At 49.1% G+C, this 21,688-nt stretch overlaps 1 protein-coding gene across 23 annotated transcripts in view; it reads left to right on the top strand.

Annotated features, from left to right (window-relative positions):
* Window positions 1–21,688, top strand: part of ANK1 (ankyrin 1) — a 245,627-nt gene that overhangs the window by 107,778 nt on the left and 116,161 nt on the right. For 13 of the 23 annotated variants that reach the window (XM_077943554.1, XM_077943560.1, XM_077943555.1 and 10 more), the window contains exon 1: window positions 20,082–20,789. The exons of the other annotated variants lie outside the window; for them this stretch is intronic. In XM_077943554.1, the coding sequence (XP_077799680.1) occupies window positions 20,751–20,789 (39 nt within the window). In that variant the 5' untranslated portion in view covers window positions 20,082–20,750. Of the gene's footprint in view, window positions 1–20,081; window positions 20,790–21,688 lie in introns of those variants that run through there. 23 annotated transcript variants of the gene reach the window in all.

The raw sequence follows: 21,688 nt of genomic DNA, 5'->3' as shown, positions 1-21,688 counted from the left end.
TTACCTCTCAGAAGGTCATATGATACCACACGGTTTCCAGTTCCTTATCTCTCCTAGCTACCCCTGTCAGGTTGGGCTGGGGGTAGGGGGGTGGGTCTCCCTTAAATATAGGTCAGAGAGCCAGTAAGTGGCAGGGTCTGACCTAGGACTGTGTGAATTCTAAGCCCAGCTCTTTCTACTATGCTGAATCCATAAGTTGGGGAGGCTTTTCATTACTAAATAGGTGTGAATTGCCATTCAATATCACCAGCCAGAGCGGACTTTTCCCACATTTTTTACATAATCACCCACAAACCATGACTGCTCATTTCCACTGGCCTCCCTCAGGGCCAGCCCCTCCACCCCTGTTTCCCTGCCCCTGTCCAAGCCCAGCCCACCCCTCTGGGCCAGGCCAGGGCCTGCCCTCCTGTCCAGCTTCCTGGCTCCTCACCCTCTGGGCCCCTTAAGGCCATGACCCCCATCAGGCATCCCTCTGTGCTTTGGGATGTCGCTGGCACTGAATAAATACATGTGGAGTGGAAAAATGAATGACCACCGGACACCCACTCTGACTTGAGTGTGTGGGAAACCATGAAAACGTGTCAAGCTTCTTGCGTTGAGTGATTTGTTAAAGGGAACTTGTTCCACCACCACCTTTGTTCTTTTCTCTTTATGGCATCTGCCATAGAAACAGCCTTTCATTAGAACCACTGTGTTTCTCAGATTTGGTTAAAAAGCATCGGCAGGTGGAGTGATGAACTGGCAAATTGAGAGACTTGAATTTCCAGGCTTCATCTAGATAGTCTTCCTGCGGAGTTTTGAAAATTCACTTCGTTTTCAGTGTCCTCATGCCTGCATTTGAGAAATGGAGATGCTAGTGTGTGGCACCGACCACCACAGAGGTGCATGGTGGTGAGTGCTGGGCCAGGATTAGCAAATAGCTCCGAATGTCTCAGGCACAAAGCGGTACTTAAATAGCCACTCCAGGATTAGGATAACTGTTCTCAGCCCTTCTCTCGACTCTGTTAGTTTGTAACGTGGCCACTGGGGACTTGTCCCTAGCCTTTGAATAAATGGGATGGCTTCAGAGCCAGCAGTGGCTGGGGCAGCCTGAAGGTGTTGTTGAAAGATTTTTGCTTTGCTTGTTTGCATCTAATTTTATTTCTTTACCAATAAAGATGCTTTCTCTTCAGGGGCATTATTATGACTGTGACCTGGGCGGAGCCTGTCTACAGGGTCCCCTGGGTTCTCTCAGGGCTCAGGGGCAGCAGGCAGGGCTGCCTGTAGAGGCCCCTCCAGCCCTGCCTCCTACAGGGAGCACCCCCTCTGAGATGTTCCTAATTCCTGGCCCCTGGCAAGATGCGAACTCCTCTTCTTTCAGTGTCTGTGGTGGTTTCTCTGAAAAGCACTTAAGAGCCTGGAAGGGGAGATGGGCTGTGCCTCGACCACAAATGCCGCCAAAAGGAACCTGCAACAAGAGGTACAACGCTTTGAGGGAAAACTGCAAGGGAGGGAATAGGGAACGATCCGCAGGGAGGCGCCTTTAAGTTGGCTGTAAGGGACACTTCAGCGTGGAGGGAGAAGGGACGCAGGAGGGCTCCCAGGCGGAGAGTACGGCTGCCCGGCAGTGCGGAAAGTGTGAGGTCAGCTCGGACCCTCCGCTGCCAAGTGGACCCAGAAGGGCTGGGCAAGGCTCCGCCGGGGTGTTTAAAGGGTCTGGAAAACACCAAGGAGCAATGGACGACTCTGAGCGGGAGGACCCTTGCAGTGCGCGATCTGGAAAGGAAGGAAGCCTGGATACCAAGATCAATTCGGCAGCGCCTGCGGGAAGGCACAGACCGGAAGTGATGAAGACCCCACCTCAGGGATGCGCAGCGAGCAGGGCAGCAGTGGTTGGGACTGGAGTGACCACACCCAGAAGAGGGGAAGGTCAGACCCCAGCCAAGCCTCATTGAAGAACCATGCATGCAGGAGCGCATTTTATCCCCGTAGTTATCCCGTGAGGTCACTGCAGGCTACAGATAAAGACACTGAGGCACAGAGAGATTGATTTACTCACCTCTCCATAGCTAGACAGCTGCGGACTAGGACAGGAAGCCAGGCAAGCTGACCTCAGAGTCAGAGTCCTTAATCACAAACTCATTCTGCTTCATGTGGTTTTATTATCTAATTAATTGCTTTTAGAGACAGGGTCTTGCTCTGTCACCCAGACTGGAGTGCAGTGGTGTGATCATAGCTCACTGTAACCTTGAACTCCTGGGCTCAAGCCATCCTCCTGCCTCAGCCTTCCGAGTAGCCAGGACCATAGTCATGCACCACACCCCTGGGTAATTTTTTAAAAATTTTTTGTAGAGAAGAGGTCTTGCTATGTTGCCCAGGCTGGTCTTGAACTCCTGGACTCAAGTGACCCTCTTGCCTTGGCCTGCCAAACTGCTGGGATTATAGGAGTGAGCCATCATGCCCAGTCTCATTCTGCTTTCGTTTGAGGGGCAGAAACAGGAGACTCAAGAGAAGAAGCTGGGGCTCGAGGGCTGGCAAAGCCCAGCGTCGCTCCTCCAGGTCCTGTGAGGCATTTCAGATGGGACCCTTGGAAGCCCGCTGACCACATGTGTGACCCCAGGGGAGGCCCATCTTTTGGAAACTTTGTATCACCTGCTTTGCCCATTCCTTCAAGAAACCCTGATTTGTTGAAGGAACATAGTTCGTTCCACTATGTACAGGGTTTTCTTCTGAACTCAGAAAATCAAAAACAAAACCACCTTAAAAACTGTGTACACATCAAGACTCAAAGCCCAGATGCATTGCAGGATGTTTGTTTAATTTGCAAAACCTTCACCATGAGGTTTCTTTGAGTAATTAGCTCCCAAGTGCACATGAAAAATATTATAGATAAAAACATTTGTGGAAGGCAAAAAAAAAAAAAAAGCTTTAACTGAATAGATTTAGATATACTTGCATGCTAAAAAGTGTCCAAAATGTTTCTGGTTTTCTCCTTGCCTTTCATATTTGTCAGCGAATTTAATGACAAACATCAATTACCTGAAAAATGCCCTTGGGGTAGGTGGTAGCATTGAATTGTATTACAATACAGATCTCGTTGAAGGAGTGAATACTTAATATACTAATGTTCACATGTACAGAGCCAGAAAATTAGAGAATTGATTAATTGTATCCCAAAAGGATGCTTCGTTTTAAGACGGAATTCACTAAATACTGAGAGCTATTGCGTTAAAGTTCTTTGTTTTGATGGTGTTAGTTCCTGGGGACCAGGAGGCTAAGAGTGGGGAATGGGATAGAGAGGGTGAGGGTGAGAGAGTGGGGTAGAGAAATATAGTGAAGTGTTAAAAGCTCGGTCAGAGTGAAAATAACCATCCTTTCCCAAAGCGTGTTTATTATGTGGGGGAAATAAAGAGTTTTAGAGTCAAATGTGATTATGGAATCTTGGCTTAAACACTGTTCATCAGTTTCTCCAAGAATGCTCACAGCTTTTTTTTTTTTTTTTTTTTTTTTTTTTGAGACGGAGTCTCGCTCTGTCGCCCAGGCTGGAGTGCAGTGGCGCGATCTCGGCTCACTGCAAGCTCCGCCTCCCGGGTTCACGCCATTCTCCTGCCTCAGCCTCCCGAGTAGCTGGGACTACAGGCGCCCACAACCGCGCCCGGCTAATTTTTTGTATTTTTAGTAGAGACGGGGTTTCACCGTGGTCTCGATCTCCTGACCTTGTGATCCGCCCGCCTCAGCCTCCCAAAGTGCTGGGATTACAGGCGTGAGCCACCGCGCCCGGCAAGCTTTTTTTTTTTTTTTTTTTTTTGAGGTAGGATCTTGCGATGCCACCAAGGCTCCCTAGGCTGGAGTGCAGTGATGCAATCATAGCCCACTGCAGCCTCTATCTCCTGGGCTCAAGTGATTCTCCCATAGCTGGGACTATAGGTGCATGCCACCATGCCCAGCTCATTAAAAACAATTGTTTTTAGAGACAGAGTCTTGCTATGTTGCCCAGGCTGGTGGCAAACTCCTGGCCTCAAGTGATCCTCCCACTTCGGCCTCCTAAAGTGCTGGAATTAAAGGTATGAGCCACCATACCTGGCCCTGCTCAGGGCTTTAATATACTTCCTTGGTTTGTGACTCTCTAAGGACAAGGTTTTCATTGTCCACATTTACTTACCCAGAGCCCCCTTTGGATTGGTGTGGGTGACATTACACAGGGCGGGTGTTCCTGGGAACACACTTTGGGAAATGCAGTGTCAGTCTCCATTAAGAGGATGGCATTCAGATTTTCCTTTATTGGAGAGACCTTGATCGTTGGATGAACATCAGCAGGGGTTCAATGAGGAAAAGGGTCTTTCTCCGTGCCTGGGAGAAACCTTGGAGGAACAGAGGAAAAGAGAATACTGAAAAGGCTGAAAAAAGTCCAGATTTGTCACCAGGTTGCTACCAGCGAGAGTAGAGATTCACTCCTTGGTGCTCCAGGGAAGAACCTGGGAAAGGGTGGGGTAGAAGTCACAGGAAAGCAGATTTCAACTTGAGATGAGAAAGAACTTTCCAAAAATTAGAATTCTCTGAAGAGGGAAGTATTTGACCAGAGTCTTGTGAATAATTTTGGAGGAGGGACAGTTACATGGACCGGGAGTAGGACTTGGGAGACCTTCAAAACGATCTCCTTCAATGACTGGATTACCAGTTAGACAGCTCTCAGAGGAAATAGGACTTGGTTCACAGAAACCCCATGCACTGCATTCAATTAATTAGGTGCACCGTTACTTTGCTAAGAATTGACTTATTTGAATGTTGTCTAATTTCTTCCTCCTCCTGGGCCTGTGTAGCTTTGATAGTTTGCATGGCTGGTTTAACAGCTCTCTGTGGAAATGAGAAAATCATTCAATCAGATGAAATGGATTTGGGATGAGCAAAGGAGCTTTTTTCAGTGTGGATATTTTAGAAACGCCTATACCATTTAGATTACAGTAGTTAGAAATCTTGGGACTTTCTGATCAGCTAGCATCTAATGATCAAGTTAATGAAATACTTGAAATTTGATAAACTGAATAGGATGGAATCTTTTCATCTAATTTGGGATCCAGATTTACACCTTGTTTACTTGGATTTGCTAGGTGATTAGAGAGGCTCTAACTCCAAATGCATAAGATGAAGTAAACATTGATGTATACAATGTGATGCATTTCGATTCAAATAAAATGCTTAGAATTCAACTCACCAAGAATCTGAGACCCCCTGAGACGGTTCTCAACAGGCGGCCCCACCCTTCCTGGGTGTCAGGAAGTACCTGGAGCAACAAGGGCCTTACAATGTTTAGGGGAAGACATGCTGGATGCAGGGCTGACTCAGTTCCTACGCTGCTCCCTCTGGGAAATAAGATCTTATTTTGGGGAGGAAACTGGGGAGCGGAATGGTTCAGTGGCTTGCTGCTTAGCAGCAAATAGATAAAAGGAGACACAGAGGGTGACATTAAGGGACTCGCAGAAGGGCAGCTTTACTTCCCCTGTTTGAAATACCTACCCAAGAAATGCCAGGCAAAGCCTCACCCGACACAGTGGGCTCCCCTGCAGCAAGCCCCTGCGTTTTCTTCTTGGCCCTGTGTTTTGGCCTTGTGAGTTTGCGTGTTTGGTTTGAAAGCTCTCTATGGAAATAGTCAGTTATTTTTTCCATCAGGTGGCCCCAAGGCAGGGGATGTGGCAGCAGGAACCCTTGCTGAAGGGCCCCCGGCCCAAGTGAGATGGAGCTGGTGTCAAGCACATAAGCAATGTTTCCTCTAGATGGAGGGCTCTGCACATTGTCATGAACCCCTGTTTTGTGCCTAGCCTCTAAAAATCCCAGTTATTTAAATCCCTGGGTTTACTTAGCTCCATTCCCAGTTTGGCCAGGGGTATTTCTTGGCACTCTGTCCCTGACTGTGACGTAGACCCTTAGCTGTGAGGCAGCAGGGGAGCCGCCAGCAGTGGGGACCCCCAGCCCTCACTCAATGTGCTCTCCACCCCCTCCTAGCCCCAGCCCCCGGGATGGACCCTGAAGCTAACCTCTGCCCCCAGCCGTCTTGGCCTTGGAGACCCTCTGCCTCCCTCCTGGCCCTGGGTCACCACCCTGGGGCAGGGTCTGTGCTCCCCTGGCTCTGTTGATTGCTGGTCTCTGCCCTCAGCTCCATCCCTTCCCATGAAGGGCAGGGAGCAGCCATCTGTGCAGACTCCAGTGGGGTGACTGTGGAATGGGCTGGCCCAGACCACAGGGGATGTGGTCTCTGGTGCCACCTCTGTCATGCCTTCTGCTCTTGCTGGGATGGGGACTGAGGTGTGTTTATTCCTCTGCAGAAGACAACAGCAGTGTGGTAGATGACTGCAGAAGGGAGGGCAGGGTGGTGGAAATACAGTGAGAGGGCCTAGGAAGGTGGTCCCTGGACGTGATACCCACGCAACAGGCACTGTGCGTAGCTGTGCTGGGGCGAGAACAGATTCTCGTGAATTCTGCCTAAAAGGCGTATCTTGGAATTGCCTGGCATGGTGGCCCTATCCAGTTGGGGAATGGCTGCTCAGCAGGGAGTCCTAGCTGGTAGGCTTGTGTGTAGTCCAGAGCTTGCCACCTTTTAGAGAAACTGCAGAGAGCCGGGAGATGGAGGTGGCTGGACAGGCTTTGGCGCGCATGGGCCACAGATGGATCGCACTGCACATCACCAGTAACACCTCCTGTTGGCTTTCAGCTCTTCTCTACAGCCTTCCAAATGGAGTCCCCAGTGAAAACAGAAAGTGGTGACTGTTTTCCAGAGAGGGAGACTTTCCACAAATATAGAAGAACTAGGCAGAGATGTTTCTCTTGAGCACTTCTGGTTAGACGTTTTACAAGTTTTCTAGTGAGAAGAGATTAGAAATTTAAATGTCAGAACCACTCTTGATTTCTTTTTGTAGTATATTCTCTCCCCACCCCCAGCTGCATCCTCCTCATCATCCTCTCCCCCAACTGCCCCCAGCCCCACACACTAACCCCTTGGGACCCACTCTTGGTTTCCTTGTCTCAAGTTGCCTTGATATATGCACACACACACACACACATCCATGCATGCATGCACAGACACACACATGTATGAACATATATACACAAATACAAACTCATACATGCACATACTCGTGCATACACATACACATGCATACACACGTGCACACACAGGCACATGTGCACACACATGCATGTGCACACATGTTCCCTCTGGGTGGCCCATAGAACACACATTCCCTTGGCAGCCAGCGCCACCAACGCCTCAGACTCCAGGAACACCCTGACCCTCAGTGTCCAAGACACATCGACCCACTATGGAGGGAGGAATCTACTGAGGGAGAAGTGTCCCCTCCCCTTCCCACCCCCTGGGTGGGCAGAGGAGAGCATCTCACCCCCCAGAGAGGAGGAGAATAAGCTGAAGGCTCTCTGGTGAGTCACTCAGGTTAACTCAACAAACTCCTATGGGCATTTGCAAAATGTTAATGCTATTCATGAATTCAACTGGAGTCTAAGAGGAAATAATGGAAAGTTATTGGTCAAAAATCGAGAAGAGGCTGGGTGCGGTGTCTCATGCCAGTAATCCCAGCTCTTTTGGTGGCCGAGGTGGGCGGATTGCTGGAACCCAGGAGTTCAAGACCAGACTGAGCAGCATAGCAAGACTCCATCTCTAAAAAAAAAATTCTAAAAGAAGTGAACCCAGGCCAACTCTCTAGTCCGATTGACCAGTGGCCTCCCAGGTGAGTCCCCAGGGAGGCCCTGGGAGGACTATGTCAGCTGTCATTGACTTCAGCATCCCTCCATTGGCCTCAGCACAGGGTAGGCACTTGGCAAATGCAAAACACTAATTAGAGTTAGTGGCCTGAACAAGGCACTACCGTGCTCTGTAGCAAAAGCTGTCGATGGAGAACCAAGAACCTCCCTAGAGTCTCTCTCATGGCTTTCCCAGCCAGATCCCATGTCTCTCTTACTCATTACTTCCTCAGAGTTCCTGAGCTTCCTGTTGTTGCACAGGCATCTTTGAAGCACAAGAGCAGCATGCTCGTGGGGGCCGACTTGGCTCCGGTTGCTGAGTTCAAATCCCAGCCCCACCACTTCTCTGCTGTGTGACCTTGGGCAAGATTTTTAACCTCTCTGTGCCCTGTTTTCCACTTGTAAAATCAGGATAAGTGGAAAACCTGCTTTATAAAGTTGCTGTGAGGGTTAAGTGGGTGAACACTTGTAAAATGCTTAGAGCAGTACCCAGCGCCTCCTAAATGCTATCGATTCCTGTCTTTTCTTTCTTCTTTTCGTTCCTCCACCAGTGCCTCTAACTGCTTGTCCCATGGGCATCAAACTACAGGCTGAGCACAGTGGCTCATGCCTGTAATCCCAGTACTTTGGGAGCCCAAGGCAAGAGGATCACTTGAGGCCAGGAGTTTGAGACCATCCTGGGCAGCATAGTGAGATCCTCATCTCAATAAAAACTAAATGAAAAACATTAGCCAGGTGTGGTGGTGCTCACCTGTAGTCCCACCTCCTTGGGAGGCTGAGGTGGAAGGCCCACTTGAGCCCAGGAGTTCGAGGCTGCAGTGAGATATGATTGTGCCACTGGACTCCAGCCTGGGCAACGGAGTGAGAAAAAGGAAAAAAAAAGTTGCCTAACATCTGTAGGTGTAGAGAAGGACATTCCAGACCAAGCAAGGGGCATATCTCAGGGACAGGAGAGGGATGGAGTGGGGCACTAGAGTGGTCTACCACTGCATGGAGCTTACCTGTCACAACCTGGGCATGTCCAGGTGCTGCGGCCTTATCCCCGCCTGCATCCAGCTCCCCAAGTGTCACCTCCTCAGAAAGGCCTCAGGGACCAAACACTATCGGGCACCGCACCCCACAGCCCTCTCCATCCCCACTCCACGTTTGATTTTCTTCTTAGCACTCACCACTTCCCTGTGGGATAAATAGATCTTACTGCTCATCTGTCTCTCTCTCCTCCCGCCTATAGGAATATCAGCTCTGTGTGCACAGGATTCCTGCCTGTCTGTTCAGTGTCAGATCCTAAACAAGGCCTGGCCCCTCCACAGGCACACACATAGTTTTTAAATGACTGAATAAATCTAAAAATCATCACTTTATTTTCCTCTTTGTATAAAATCTTTGTGAGGGATGGAAACTCCCTCCAACCTCACAACAGGAGACATTTAAGGCTGTAAAGGCTATACGATCATTAGCAACGAATCATTCCTTTACATAACATTCACACAGCTTCCTACAGTAGGCATATTTATGTTATCGTCTAACATACATGCTTTAATTTTCAAGCATTTGGTTCTGGATCCACACATTCTCTCCAGGAGGTCAGGAAGCCTGTGTTCTCTGATTATCTTTTATAATCAAGAAGATTCTGGAACACAGTGGCCTTCAAAAAAGCATTAGTGGTGTTGAAATGGATCCCCACGACTTTCTAAAACCTGGCAATCTTTGAAGATTCTGTTCAATTCTCACTGCTCCATCAAAGATGCCCCCAGAGCTGTAGCTCTCTCTGATCTCAGCCACTCCCATGAACTCCTGGCGGTTCTTGTTGCAACCTCTCATTTGGTATTTAATTGTACACTGTCTTGGGGCATCTCTTGAGCTATTATCTTACTGAGTATGTAACCCTTTTATTGTCCTATTTTTCATAGAACTCTATCTTTCACCTCTATTAGTTTGCAGTCTTTCCAAGAGTAGGAACCAAACAGCATTTACTTTTTTTGTGTCTACCACTGGGTGCTCAGATTGTACAATGCAATTCAACAGTTCACATTTGAATGAAAGAATAAATGAATGAGGAAAAAGCCTATCTAGTCCCATCGAATTTTTGCATTGAGACTTTATCTCTGTGACCCTCACCCGAAAAGCACTTGAGGCACTAGAGGCGGATATGGATATTGGCAATGATGTTCCTTCGGAAATGTTGATTGGCATCTTGGTATCTTATTTCAGAAATCCTGGAAGTGTCTCTCTGAAGACTAAAGCTCAGTCATTCCAGAAACGATGCGTTGGCTGTTTTTGTGTGATACTTGATTCACTGTGCATTTTTCATTCTTTCTCTAACACTTGACATCCCTCTATTCAGGAGTTCAAGGTCACAGGTGCTGAGACAGGTCACTTTGAAAAGGAGATTATGAAAGTGGATTTCAGCACTGATGTTAGAGTAGAAATGAGGTCTTCACTTCACAAATTCATGCAACTGCAGAGGTGGAAAGAACGTTGCCGGCACAGCCATAACGTTATTGTTGTTGTTGTTTGAGACCAAGTCTTGCTGTGTCGCCCAGGGCCCAGGCTGGAGTGCAGTGCCGTGATTTCAGCTCACTGCAGCCTCTGCCTCTGGGTTCTAATGATTTTCCTGCCTCAGCCTCTTGGGTAGGTGGGATTATAGGTGCACGCCACCACGCCCGGCTAATTTTTGTATTTTTAGTAGAGACGGGGTTTCACCATGTTGGCCAGGCTGGTCTCAAACTCCTGACCTCAGGTGATCCACCAGCCTCAGCCTTGCAAACTGCTGGGATTACAGGTGTGAGCCACTGCACCCAGCCATAATTCCTTAAAAAGACATGAAGCCAAGGCTTTAAGAGGGGGGCCTCTAGATACCCTTCAATACTGTGCAGATAAGAAATATCCAGATTAGACACATACCTTAGGATTCCCCTGGAGTGGGCAGGGTTTTCTACAGATAAGCAACATAGAAAGAAATGAAGCTGTGGTTGACAGTTTAGAGCTTATTTCCTCACCTTTTAAATTGAAATAGTTATAAAAAGGGTGATATAAATACTGTATGAAAAGATACCTGAAAGAGCAGCCAGCCAGAATTCATAAGAGGATTAAATAGAAAGATAATGGTCCCTCTTCAATTATTAAAATAATACGATGAGCCCCCATGTGAAGTATTATGTGTGGCATCTGCTCTTGTTGCCTTGGTAGTAAAGAGAAAACAGGACTAGGAAGTTGAGGGCTGATTCCAAGGTGTTTTCCAGTGGTAGCTGCTAAGCACCCTGTTGAAAGGAGTTTAAGTTCATCTTGGAGGAAGGAGCCTGTCTTCCTGTTGTTAAGTTGTACAAATGGAAAAATTCAGGAGGCACAGGTAGGCCAGTTAGTAATTTAATTGGGTTTAATTGCAATGTTTTGGCTCTGGGAAGAGAGGGGAAACCTCTGCAGTCAGCATTTAGCCAGTGGAAGCCACCCCTTATCAGCAGGGTCCCAATGACGACGAGTAAGTGGGTTTTACAGCAGAGGGTCCCCCGGGCTTGGTCTACCTCATTATCCTTTCTTGGAGTCTAGGATCATTCTGGGCCAGCTGGGAAGGCCTAGCACCAGCTCCTGGAGCTTCTTTCTCTTGGTTCAGAAGTGTGCAATGGCGGTTACATGATGATATTACTGTTGTAATTCTAGAGAGCTCGATTGGAGTGGGCTGGGATTATTGATTCAAGGACTCCCCATTTCTCTATGGCTCTTGTAAAGGACAGATTCCCCCCTCTTTAAACCCTGGAAGGCCTAGTTCATGGAAACAGATGCGTCACATTTCTGCATTGAACGTGATGGTGATTGGTGGCTGGCATCTTTTCTGAATAGAGATAATGGCCAAATTATTAAAGATGCCCCGGTTGCACCCAAATTTCCAAGACTGAGCAACTCTTATTGGAGAATATTGAATTTCAGTTTTCCCCTCTACCCTAAAAATACCTTGGGTTGCAGGATGGTGCAAAGCCCAGGGTCAGTCCCTCTGCTGTGTTCCATGCACTGCCCCAGGCATCATGTTACTCCTGGGGGACTTTGGACAAATGACTTAATGTTTTTGTGCCTTAGCTACTTCTGTGAAATGGGAATAATAATAGTTGCTAACTCATAGGGTAGTTGTGAGGGTTAAATGTATTAACACATCTAACATGCTTTGAACAATACTTGGCTCACACATTGTAGCTGTTACTATTATTACTGTTATTATTAGAAGTAAGGTCTCACCTGTTGCCCAGGCTAGAGTGTCATGGCAGGATCATAGCTCACTGCAGCCTTGAACTCTGGCCTCAGGCAACAATTTTCCCACCTCAGCCTCCCGGGTAGCTGGGACTACAGATGCGCACCATCATGTATGGCTAATTTAAATTTTTTTGTGTGTATAGAGAAACAGAGATCTTGCTATGTTGCCCAGGTTGGTCTCAAATTCCTGGCCTCAAGTGATCTTCTTGCCTTAGCCTCCCAAAGTGCTGGGATTACAGGCGTAAGCCACCATGCCTTGCTGACTGTAGCTTTATTATTATTATTGTCTTCAAATCGGTTTCCCCTTCCTGCTCTTAATTCTGTATCTCATGGTCTCTGTGGTGAATCATCATGGGCTAGAGGGTGTGGAGGGGGCCTTCCAGGCCCAGTTCCCAATGGATGGTTCAAGGCTACCTTCTCCATGCAGGGAAAGCCTTGCTCTAGAGGCTGAACAAACTCCAGGGGTACAGATCCCAAATTCCAGGGTCACAAGCCCCTCTGGAATCTTGGGCAGGTCTCTCTGGCTGGCAATGGGCCACCCATTCTGGCTGTGTCCCTTGGGGTGAATTGTTTAAATAAAGGAGAAGCCTCAGGGGACCCCCTGGTTGGCCCTGCCTGCTCCAGATGGCAGCTCATATCAGGCAAAGTTGCATTTCTAAGGAAGGGTGGGAACCTTTCTTCATTGCTAAGGGTGAGCGTGCCATGCAGGGCTGTCCAACCCCTGGGCATCCTTCAGAAACTCTGGAGCCATGGGGTTCACTGCCAGTACTTAAGCCTGTTTGGCAATTTGAAAAAAAAGGAGTCCCTATTTTCCCTATTAGCACCGTCCCAGTGAGTTTGATTTTGCAGTTTCTCCGGTATGTGCTCCTCCTTCTCGCATACCAGCAGGCTGCAGAGGAAGGTTTCCCTAATGTTTGGAAACACTGAAGGTAGTTTAGTAAATGGGCCCATTCTGGCAGTGCCACTCATCCACGTTTTCCAAAATGTGTGTAATTTCCACTCTAGTCTCGGCTCCCCAGTCCGCAATATGTTCTGAAGTGTCAGTTCTAAATGCAGCCCATTCCTTGCACAGTGGGGAAATGTGGCATGCTCTGTGGCATGGGCCAGGGCTCTTGGTGATGTGGGTGCACTTGGAATTCTATTTAGGCACCCACATGACACCCCAACATCTTCCCATCCTCAGCAGAAAGATGTAAACTATTGAAGAGCTGTCTGCTTCGCTGCCTTGGGACTGAAGAAACAGAATTGCTCTCTTGGGCGTGACTGGCAATTTAGGACTAATGGAGATTGTGGGGAAAGGACGGATAGGGCAGGTTGGGGTGTGAAGGCTTTTTTCTGCAACACGGCCCTGGCCCTGGGATGGGAAGCACCTGAAACTTCTCTGCCTAGAAGACGACAGTGGTCCCAAGGCTGTTTCTATAGGGGCCATAACAGCACATGGGGGCATGAACAGTTTAGTCAACCAGCCCCAAATATCTGATTCATTTAGAAATCTGAATTGACTAGATTCCAATCCAGCTAACGTTTATTGAGCCCCTGTTGTGTGGCCAGCATTGTGCTTAAACTCATGTCTGTTATTTTGAGCATGCCTGATGGGAGCTCCTATCTGGTTGACATGGGGCACATAACTGCATCGTGTTCCGCTCAGGAAACATGTATTGAGTGCTGCTTCTGTGCTAGGCTTGGGGATTCTGAGTTGGGCGGAGATGAGAAGAGACCTCATCTCCTACTTCCCTGCCCAGGGAGTCCTGGGTGGTCCCAGAACTGTTCAGCAGAAGCATTTGCTTAATCTCAAGGCATTTTGTTCTTTAGGAATTCTGGTTCTATTTCTTATCCAAAAAGAGACACAGATACTGAAGCTGAAATTTGTTATTGTACATAAAACATTCTGTTCGCTTCATCTGGTTATTTGATGGGAAACAGTGGCGTTTGGATGCCTGTTTATTTCTCACTATTGGGAAAATAATCCTGTCCCCTGCAGGCTTGCCACTTGGGTCCACTCCCCATCCTCCTCCAGCACCGTGACTGGGTTTCTGGGGAGCTGGGCACTATGGCCATGGGGAACTTAGACTTTTTGGGTCTTCCTGTTGTAAATTCTTGGCTGTGGGCTCTGCAGTGCATGCAGGAGGGAGTGGGGGTTCCAGAGCATATGATTTGAAAATAGGAAGAAGGGGGAGATGCCAGATATATAAAAAGCACATAGATTTTTTCACACTGGGGGTAGGGGGATTAAAAAAAAATCTCAATTCTGAAAAATAGACCCAGTGTGCAAAACCTTTTCCAACTCACAAGCTTATTACGAGTCAAATTCCACCAAAGCCGTGCCAAAGAGTGGGCCTGTAACCCAAGAGATCCCTTTGGAAGGACTGTCAATATCTGATCCCAGGAATAAGGGGAACCCCTGTGTGTGTGAAGAGAAAATCTTAGGTTCAGCTGTGCCTCCCCGCTTCCCTCCCTCCTCCAGGGATCTCGGGTTTAATGTTGGCCCTTTTTGGAACCCACACAGCACCTTTCTCATGGGTTTAAAAATAGACTCTAGGGCTGCCAACCCTCTTAAAAAGAACATGATGGAGATCGGTGCCAACTCTATGGGGCCTGATCTGGGCTCTGATCACCTCCCTAAATAGACCCCCGCACTTGCCATCCCTTACTCCAGCCGGGCTGGGTGCCCAGGGTACCTTAATTGACCACTGGGCACTCCCCACACAAAGTTAAATAGAAAAACAACCAAGACTCCATTCCCCTTTCCCTTTCTTCTGTCACTGCCATCAAGGTTTAGAAGGAATGACCAGGTTTGGAGGGGGTCAGGTTGGATTTCTGATTCAATTCAATGTGACATTTGTGTGGAACATTCTGTAAAGTTCCTTCCTAGTTAATAACATTTCCCCGACAGCGATGCTCTTGGTGGCTGACACACTCTCCAGGGTGGTCGCTGGCTGGGTCTGAGTGGCGATAAACCAGCCTGCCTTTCTCAGTAAAGGGTGGAGTTCCTGGTACCCACCCTTATCGGTGGTGCCCAGAGTCTCTAGGAACGGGGGTGGCTCCTTGGGTGGGTGGGGATGGAACAGATGGAAGGAGGGTCAGGAGGAGAGCTGAACGGGTCAGCGGGCCACAGCCAGCAGCAGGACACTGCAAGGGCAGCTGCGGACAGGGAGCGTGGGGGCACAACTGAGTCCACACATTGTTTCTTTGCTGCAGAGAATATGGGCATTGAAAAGGGTGTATTGTAAGCCCAAGAGGTCTGGGTGCAGGGCAGAGCTTTGAGATTTCTTGGGGTCTTGATTTCGGCCATGGGTGTTTGACCCTGGGTAATCAGTGATGAGGCCTCGATTTTCCAGTGTTGAGGTGATATCAGTGACACCCCACACCTCTGGGGGAGATGTTAACCTTTGACAAAAGCTTTAGTCGAGAAGAAATGGAGGGCAGGAGGAAAAAAGAGGGTCAGCTGTCATTGATGGAACACTTACCGTGTGCCGGAAGTGATGGTCAGCATTTTACATTATCCTCCCAATATTGGAGAGATGGGTAAAGCTATTTTCATTTTACTGATGAAGAAATCAACACTCAGAAAAGTTATTTCCTTTATCAAAAGCTGCACAGCTCTACTGATTTAGAGTCTCTTAAGAGGCTGTCCAGAAAGCAAATAGTGTTGTTGCTATTGAGTTCCGGGTTTGAGTTGATTGAATAGGAGGGTTAAGCGGGATAGTCATTGCCACAGGGCCTGAGCTGCCAGGACGCCCTTCTCTCGAATCCTGGGGCTGCGTGATCTCAGCTCTGATGTCCCTGTAGAGAGCAGCCACCTCAAGTCTCCGACTGGCCACCATTTGAAGCAGCCTGGACCTGTTCGCATGGGAGACCACTTGCATGGGATTCTTTGCTGCAAGCTTGTGTTCTTCCAGCTCATGAAATCCCTGCAGGAACTGACAGCAGCAGCAGCCCGTCAAGTGTCCCGGAGTCCCTGTCTACACCGAGAACAGCCCACCACATCAAGCTAGGAGCAAGCTGGGGGTTTAAGTGCTGCACAGTCTATTTCTTCCCTTTCTTCTCTCCCACATCATCCCCGCTTGGCATAGCTGCATGTGGCCCAGAGGACAGAACCCCACAGGCGAGGCCTCCAGCGTTTCATTATGCTTGTCCGCAGAGAGACCTGCAAGGAGACAGTCGGTAAAATATTTAGCAAGATGGGAAAAGCCTGAAGACTCCATGAAGCTACAGGCTAGAACAGTGGTCTGTGTCTGCCAAGAGTCTTTAGCCTTTTCTTCAGCCCATCAATTCCTTTCTGGTGGTTTGTTTTGATCTCACCGGCAGATCTTAGCACACTAAATGCCTACATTAAAATGTGCAGCCTTGAAGTATGAACAAAATGGAGATGGAGAAGCAGGATGATTATTTGTGGTCTAAGGGTGTGGTTGTGAGGGAAGGTTGAGGGGACAGTCAGTTATGGGGAAAAGAACAATAGTTTAGCTTTCTGAATCCCTAGAGCCCAAAAAGACCCTTCCAAGTCATACAGCTTACCGAGTGGTCTATATGCCAGATCAAATGTTGAGGTTATTTTTTTTTCCTGCCATCCTGAAGGATCTCCTGCAAAGATTAACCCCTTTCTGACTAATGAGTTCTATTAAGTCACATATCTCTTATAGCTGGAAAGTTCTTTCTGTAGAATCTAAATCTTTTCCATTGCAACTGAATCCCAAGACTTACAGTTTCTTTATGACTCATGGAAGTGGTGGGGACATCATTCTTCTAACACCAGTCAGTAATCACTGTGTTTAGCACTGCCCAGCACTGTGCCAGTCACATAGAGGAGTAGGTGGGGAAAGCAAGGGAGAGGGACTGGGAATTTGGAACATGAGAACCAAGCTGTCTCTGCCTGGGAGACATTTAGAATTCAGTCCCAGTGGCAGGGACCACACCTGGGAATTGGTACCATATAATTAGCTCCACTGTGGCATTTCAGGCTGCAGTGCTGGAATTTATGTTTCAAGGGCTCTCTCCCTTAGCTTTATCATCTCAGCTCCTTTAACCTCAGGCCTCACTGAGCAACATGTTTGTAGTTGTGTCCTTTCTCCTCCTCTTGGGCCTTGCCTGACTCATCGCCTGTCTAAGTTTCAAAGCCTCAACCCTAAGGAGGTCATGACTAATGTCAAGAATTCTTGGCAGTTCTGAGAACTTAAGTCCTCTGATAATACTTCAGCATCTTTCCCATTACACTCAGAGTGCTGTGGGTTGTATTCAGCTTCTGGTCCATTATGACTATCACATCTTTTTCTTTGTGATTATATATAACCCACAGTATTGTATAATAGGAAGAAAGACACAGCTTAAGAATTATAAGAACTGGGTACCAAAATGCGACTGGAAATGTTTTGCAACTGAGCTTTGAATATTTTACTTGTAAGAACTGTTTATCTCACCTTTAAGACAGATATTCTGTATAGATAGAACTCTGAAAACTCAGTAAGAAAACAAACTTTCCAATTAAAAAATAGACAAAAGATTTGAACAGATGTATCACCAAAGAAGATATATAGGCCGGGCGCGGTGGCTCACGCCCCTGTAATTCCAACACTCTGGGAGGCCTAGGCAGGCAGATCACCTGAGGTCAGGAGTTCAAGACCGGCCTGACCAACGTGGAGAAATCCCATCTCTACTAAAAAAATTCAAAATTAGCTGGGCATGTTGGCACATGCCTGCAATCCCAGCTACTCAGGAGTCTAAGGCAGGAGAATCGCTTGAAACTGGGAGGCGGAGTTTGCAGTGAGCCGGGATCTTGCCATTACACTCCAACCTGGGCAACAGGAGCGAAACTCTGTCTCAAATAAATAAATAAATAAATAAATAAATAAATAAATAAGAAAAAAAAAGAAGATATATAGATGGCAGATAAGTACCTGAAAAAGGTGTTTGATATTATCAGTTATTGGGGAAATGCAACAGACCCCTTCTCTACAAAAAATTTTTTTTAAAAATTCACCATGTGGTGCATCTATTAGGATGTCTGAATTAAGACAGACCATACCAAGTCTTGACAAGGATGTGGACTGGCTGGCAGGAGGCAGGGAATACCAAGGGGCATGAGGAAACTTTTGGAGGTGATTATGCCCATTATCTTATGTGGCCCTGGTTTCAGGAATATACATATGCCAAAACTTAGTAAATTGTACGTTTTAAATGTGCAACTCATAGTGAGTCAATTAATCCTCAAATAGAAATAGTTGCTAAAAAAAATAGTATCTCTTTCAGTTCATTGTGAAAGTCAATTGCATTCGTGTTTTTGAAAGTATTGTACATATGATTTATTCATTTGAGCAGGGAATTTTCTCTCTCTCTCTCTAAATATTAATGTTGGAACAGTGCATTAGAATCTCTTGAGATATTCCACAGGGCTGTGATCAGGGATGTTCCAGTAACCATCATTTGTTAATTGGAGCTCTCTGTGTAGAGGATTCTAGCAAATCTGGAAGGTGGTTTTCAGAGGCGTGAGGCAAGAGACCTGGAGGGTGAGCTGGGCTTTAGCAGCGTGTGCCTGGGGAGGGAAGGGGCTGCATGACTTACATCCAGACAGGCTGCTGCCTTCCAGAGGGTGCCCATCCTCAAGTTCAGCCCCAGTGCTGTGGAGGGTCTTATGCCTGGAGAATTCTCACATTGTCGTCTTCAAATACCAGTTTTTTGTTTTTTTTTTTTGAGACGGAGTCTCGCTCTGTCGCCCAGGCTGGAGTGCAGTGGCGCGATCTCGGCTCACTGCAAGCTCCGCCTCCCGGGTTCACGCCATTCTCCTGCCTCAGCCTCCCGAGTAGCTGGGACTACAGGCGCCCACAACCGCGCCCAGCTAATTTTTTGTATTTTTAGTAGAGACGGGGTTTCACCGTGGTCTGGATCTCCTGACCTTGTGATCCGCCCGCCTTGGCCTCCCAAAGTGCTGGGATTACAGGCGTGAGCCACCGCGCCCGGCCCAAATACCAGTTTTTTTTAACACCCATGGGGAGGAGTAGTATTATTACACTTCAGGTCCCTGTTTTTGGCAATACCCTGGCTTTTTCTCTTGATCTTTGATTATCCCACTTCCTTGGGACGCCCGCCGATTGCTGCATGGCTTTGAAGAGTACCTGGTTTGCTTTGTAACACACTCTCATAGTATTTTCTTCTTTTTTAATTTTTAACTTGTTTTTTTTTTAGAGACAGGGTCTCACTCTTGTCACCCGGGCTGGAGAACAGTGGTGCAATCATGGCTCACTGCAGCCTCCAACTCCTGGGCTCAGGTAATCCTCCTGTCACAGCCTCCTGAGTAGCCAGGACTACAGGCATGTGCCACCATGACTGGCTAATTAAATTTGTGCATGTGTGTGTGTGTGTGTGTGGAGACAGGGGGTCTCGCTATGTTGCCCAAACTGGTCTTGAACTCCTGGCCTCAAGCAATCCTCCCGCCTCAGCCTCCTAAAATGCTGGGATTATGATCCTTCAAGATCATCCCCCACATTATCTGTTCCTGGCGCTGAGCACACTATTGTTAGGAATCTTGCTGGTGCTGCTAGTGGCAGGGCTTTGGATCAGTTTGGCTCCGAACAGGTTGGACCCACCATTTACTAGTGGTGACCTTGGTCTCGACCCATTACCTCCCTGGGCTCAGATTATTCATTTATCTAACTGTAGTAGCGTTGCCTGCCTTATGGGTGGCTGTGAGGATTAAGTGAAATAATGCAGTATGTCCATCAGCTAATAGGCGCTGAGCATGCTAGTTCCTCACCAACGCACAGCTGTACTGTACAATGTCAGGGGACAGTGGGAGAGGAAAAGAGCATTTGGTATTGTGTCTTGACTGTGACTTGAAGCCATCACGAAGCCGACTCATGATACAAAACACCTATGATCTGAACAAGCCATATTGCTAGGGGCCCAGTTACCTGACACTGCTTTTACTGACGGTTCCCTCATCCCTCTGAATTGAGCCTACTCTTGATGATGTCACCCCAAGTCTTCTCCAAAACCCCTGACATGGGTTTTGACATCTGCCCCTGAAATGACTGCATGAAAAGGCGATGGTGGTCCCAGGACAGAACACTGGTTGCTTACTGCACGGACACAGCCTCGGGTGACGCTAGTTAACCACCAGCGTCAGAGCAGTGCGGGAGACAGCGGGGAGTGACAGCTCTGCTCTCCTGCAACCCAGCTGCGTCTCGCGTGGCGGCTCTCAGGCAGAATCTGGAATAGGCTGATTAACTGGTATCTCAGGACACGATGGAAGAACTCAAAACATGCAAATCGGTTATGGGGCATAAATAGAGTTTGCTGAGCTCACCCCGGCCGCGTCTCGGCAGGCTCCGGGGCCCATTTACTGGGGCATTCGGGGCGGCGGGAGGCAGGGCGGGAGGCCATGCAGCTTGGAGCTCCCCACCTCCATTGGACGTGTGTGCCTCCCCTCCGCAGGGGCAGGACGCCCGCCCCGCGCCCGCCGGCCGGCACCTGCAGCTGGGGCTGCACCCCCGCCCGCGCCACCGCGCGCACCCCCTCCGCAGGGCTTGGCAGCAGATGCCTGCTCTCTGGAGAGCGTTTCGCATTAACTTTCCCATCTGACATAATCATGGAGAGAAAATGAAGAGATCCCATTAGCGGCGGGCTGGCGGGCGGGAGAGCGCAGGGCCAGGGCCCGGCCGGGGCGAGCGGAGGGCGCCTGTATTTTTAGCCAGATGCCGCGTAACTTGCTGGCGCTCCCCGCGCAGCCCAGCAGATAACCGGGAGGGGGAGCGGGAGCCGGGCTCGGATTTCAGCGCGGGCGCCGGACGATGGCAGCGCGACAGGGCAGGTCCGGGCCAGACCCTGCGGTGAGTGCACGAGCTGTCGCGGTGGCCGGTCCGGGGCCGGGGCGCGGGGACCGGGGCCGGGGCTGGGGCTCTGCGTCCGTCCTGCGGGCTGTGGCTGCGTGCCTGGCTCCCCGGCGCCAACTTTCCCGGGCGGGTGCGGGCTCGCGCGCCGGGGCTGCCCTTCTGCTGCCGAGGCTTCTAGCAGGATCCAGAGGAAAATTCCTCTGGCCTGAAGGCTGCGGCCGCGGAGGGGCTGGAGCTGGGGCTGGGAGGCAGCGGGACCTGTGGCCTGCCCGGGAGAGGCGCACGGGCTGGAGCGTGGAGCCGCCGCCGGAGTGCCCCGAGGGGGGCCGGGCCCTGGCAGAGGCCGAGTCCCCTCACCCCAGGGGGAGAGCCTGGCCACGTAGATTCAGCAGAGGGTGGGAGATGCACGGCCTTGGTCTGGGCGGGCCCCTGGCCTGCGGCACGTCTGGCCCCTAAAACTCAGAAACGTGAGGCGCCCGAAGGCCCCCAGGTAGCAGAAAATGAATGGGGCAGAGGAAGGCAGACCTGTTGGGCGCCTTGGCAAGCCTAGAGCTCTTCGCCGCTGTCCCCTTCGATCCTCGCAGCCCCCTGGCAGGATCCCCATTTTAGCAATGGGGAAGTGGAGTTTTGGGGTCTTGGATGAGCACAGCATCAAGTGGCCAAGCAGCGCATCCCAGCCAGGTCTTCCCCAGCGACATCCCAGCCCACCCTGGGTGGGGTGCAGACAGCACAGGGAACCCCAGGGATTTTCCCAAGGTCCCGAGTTCGGGTTGAGAGATTAAGAGGGAGCCCAGCACTCCCGCTCAGGCGTCTTGTTTCCTCAATGACACCTTTGACTTGTTCATTTTATTTTTGCCAATGGTAGTCAGACTGGGGAGTCTGGAGACAGTTTGTAA

Source organism: Macaca mulatta, chromosome 8, assembly GCF_049350105.2.
Source record: "Macaca mulatta isolate MMU2019108-1 chromosome 8, T2T-MMU8v2.0, whole genome shotgun sequence".
In the NCBI taxonomy this organism is placed as follows: domain Eukaryota; kingdom Metazoa; phylum Chordata; class Mammalia; order Primates; family Cercopithecidae; genus Macaca; species Macaca mulatta.
The sequence above is the reverse complement of the archived record's forward strand: the minus strand, read 5'-3'. Positions and strand labels throughout refer to the sequence as shown.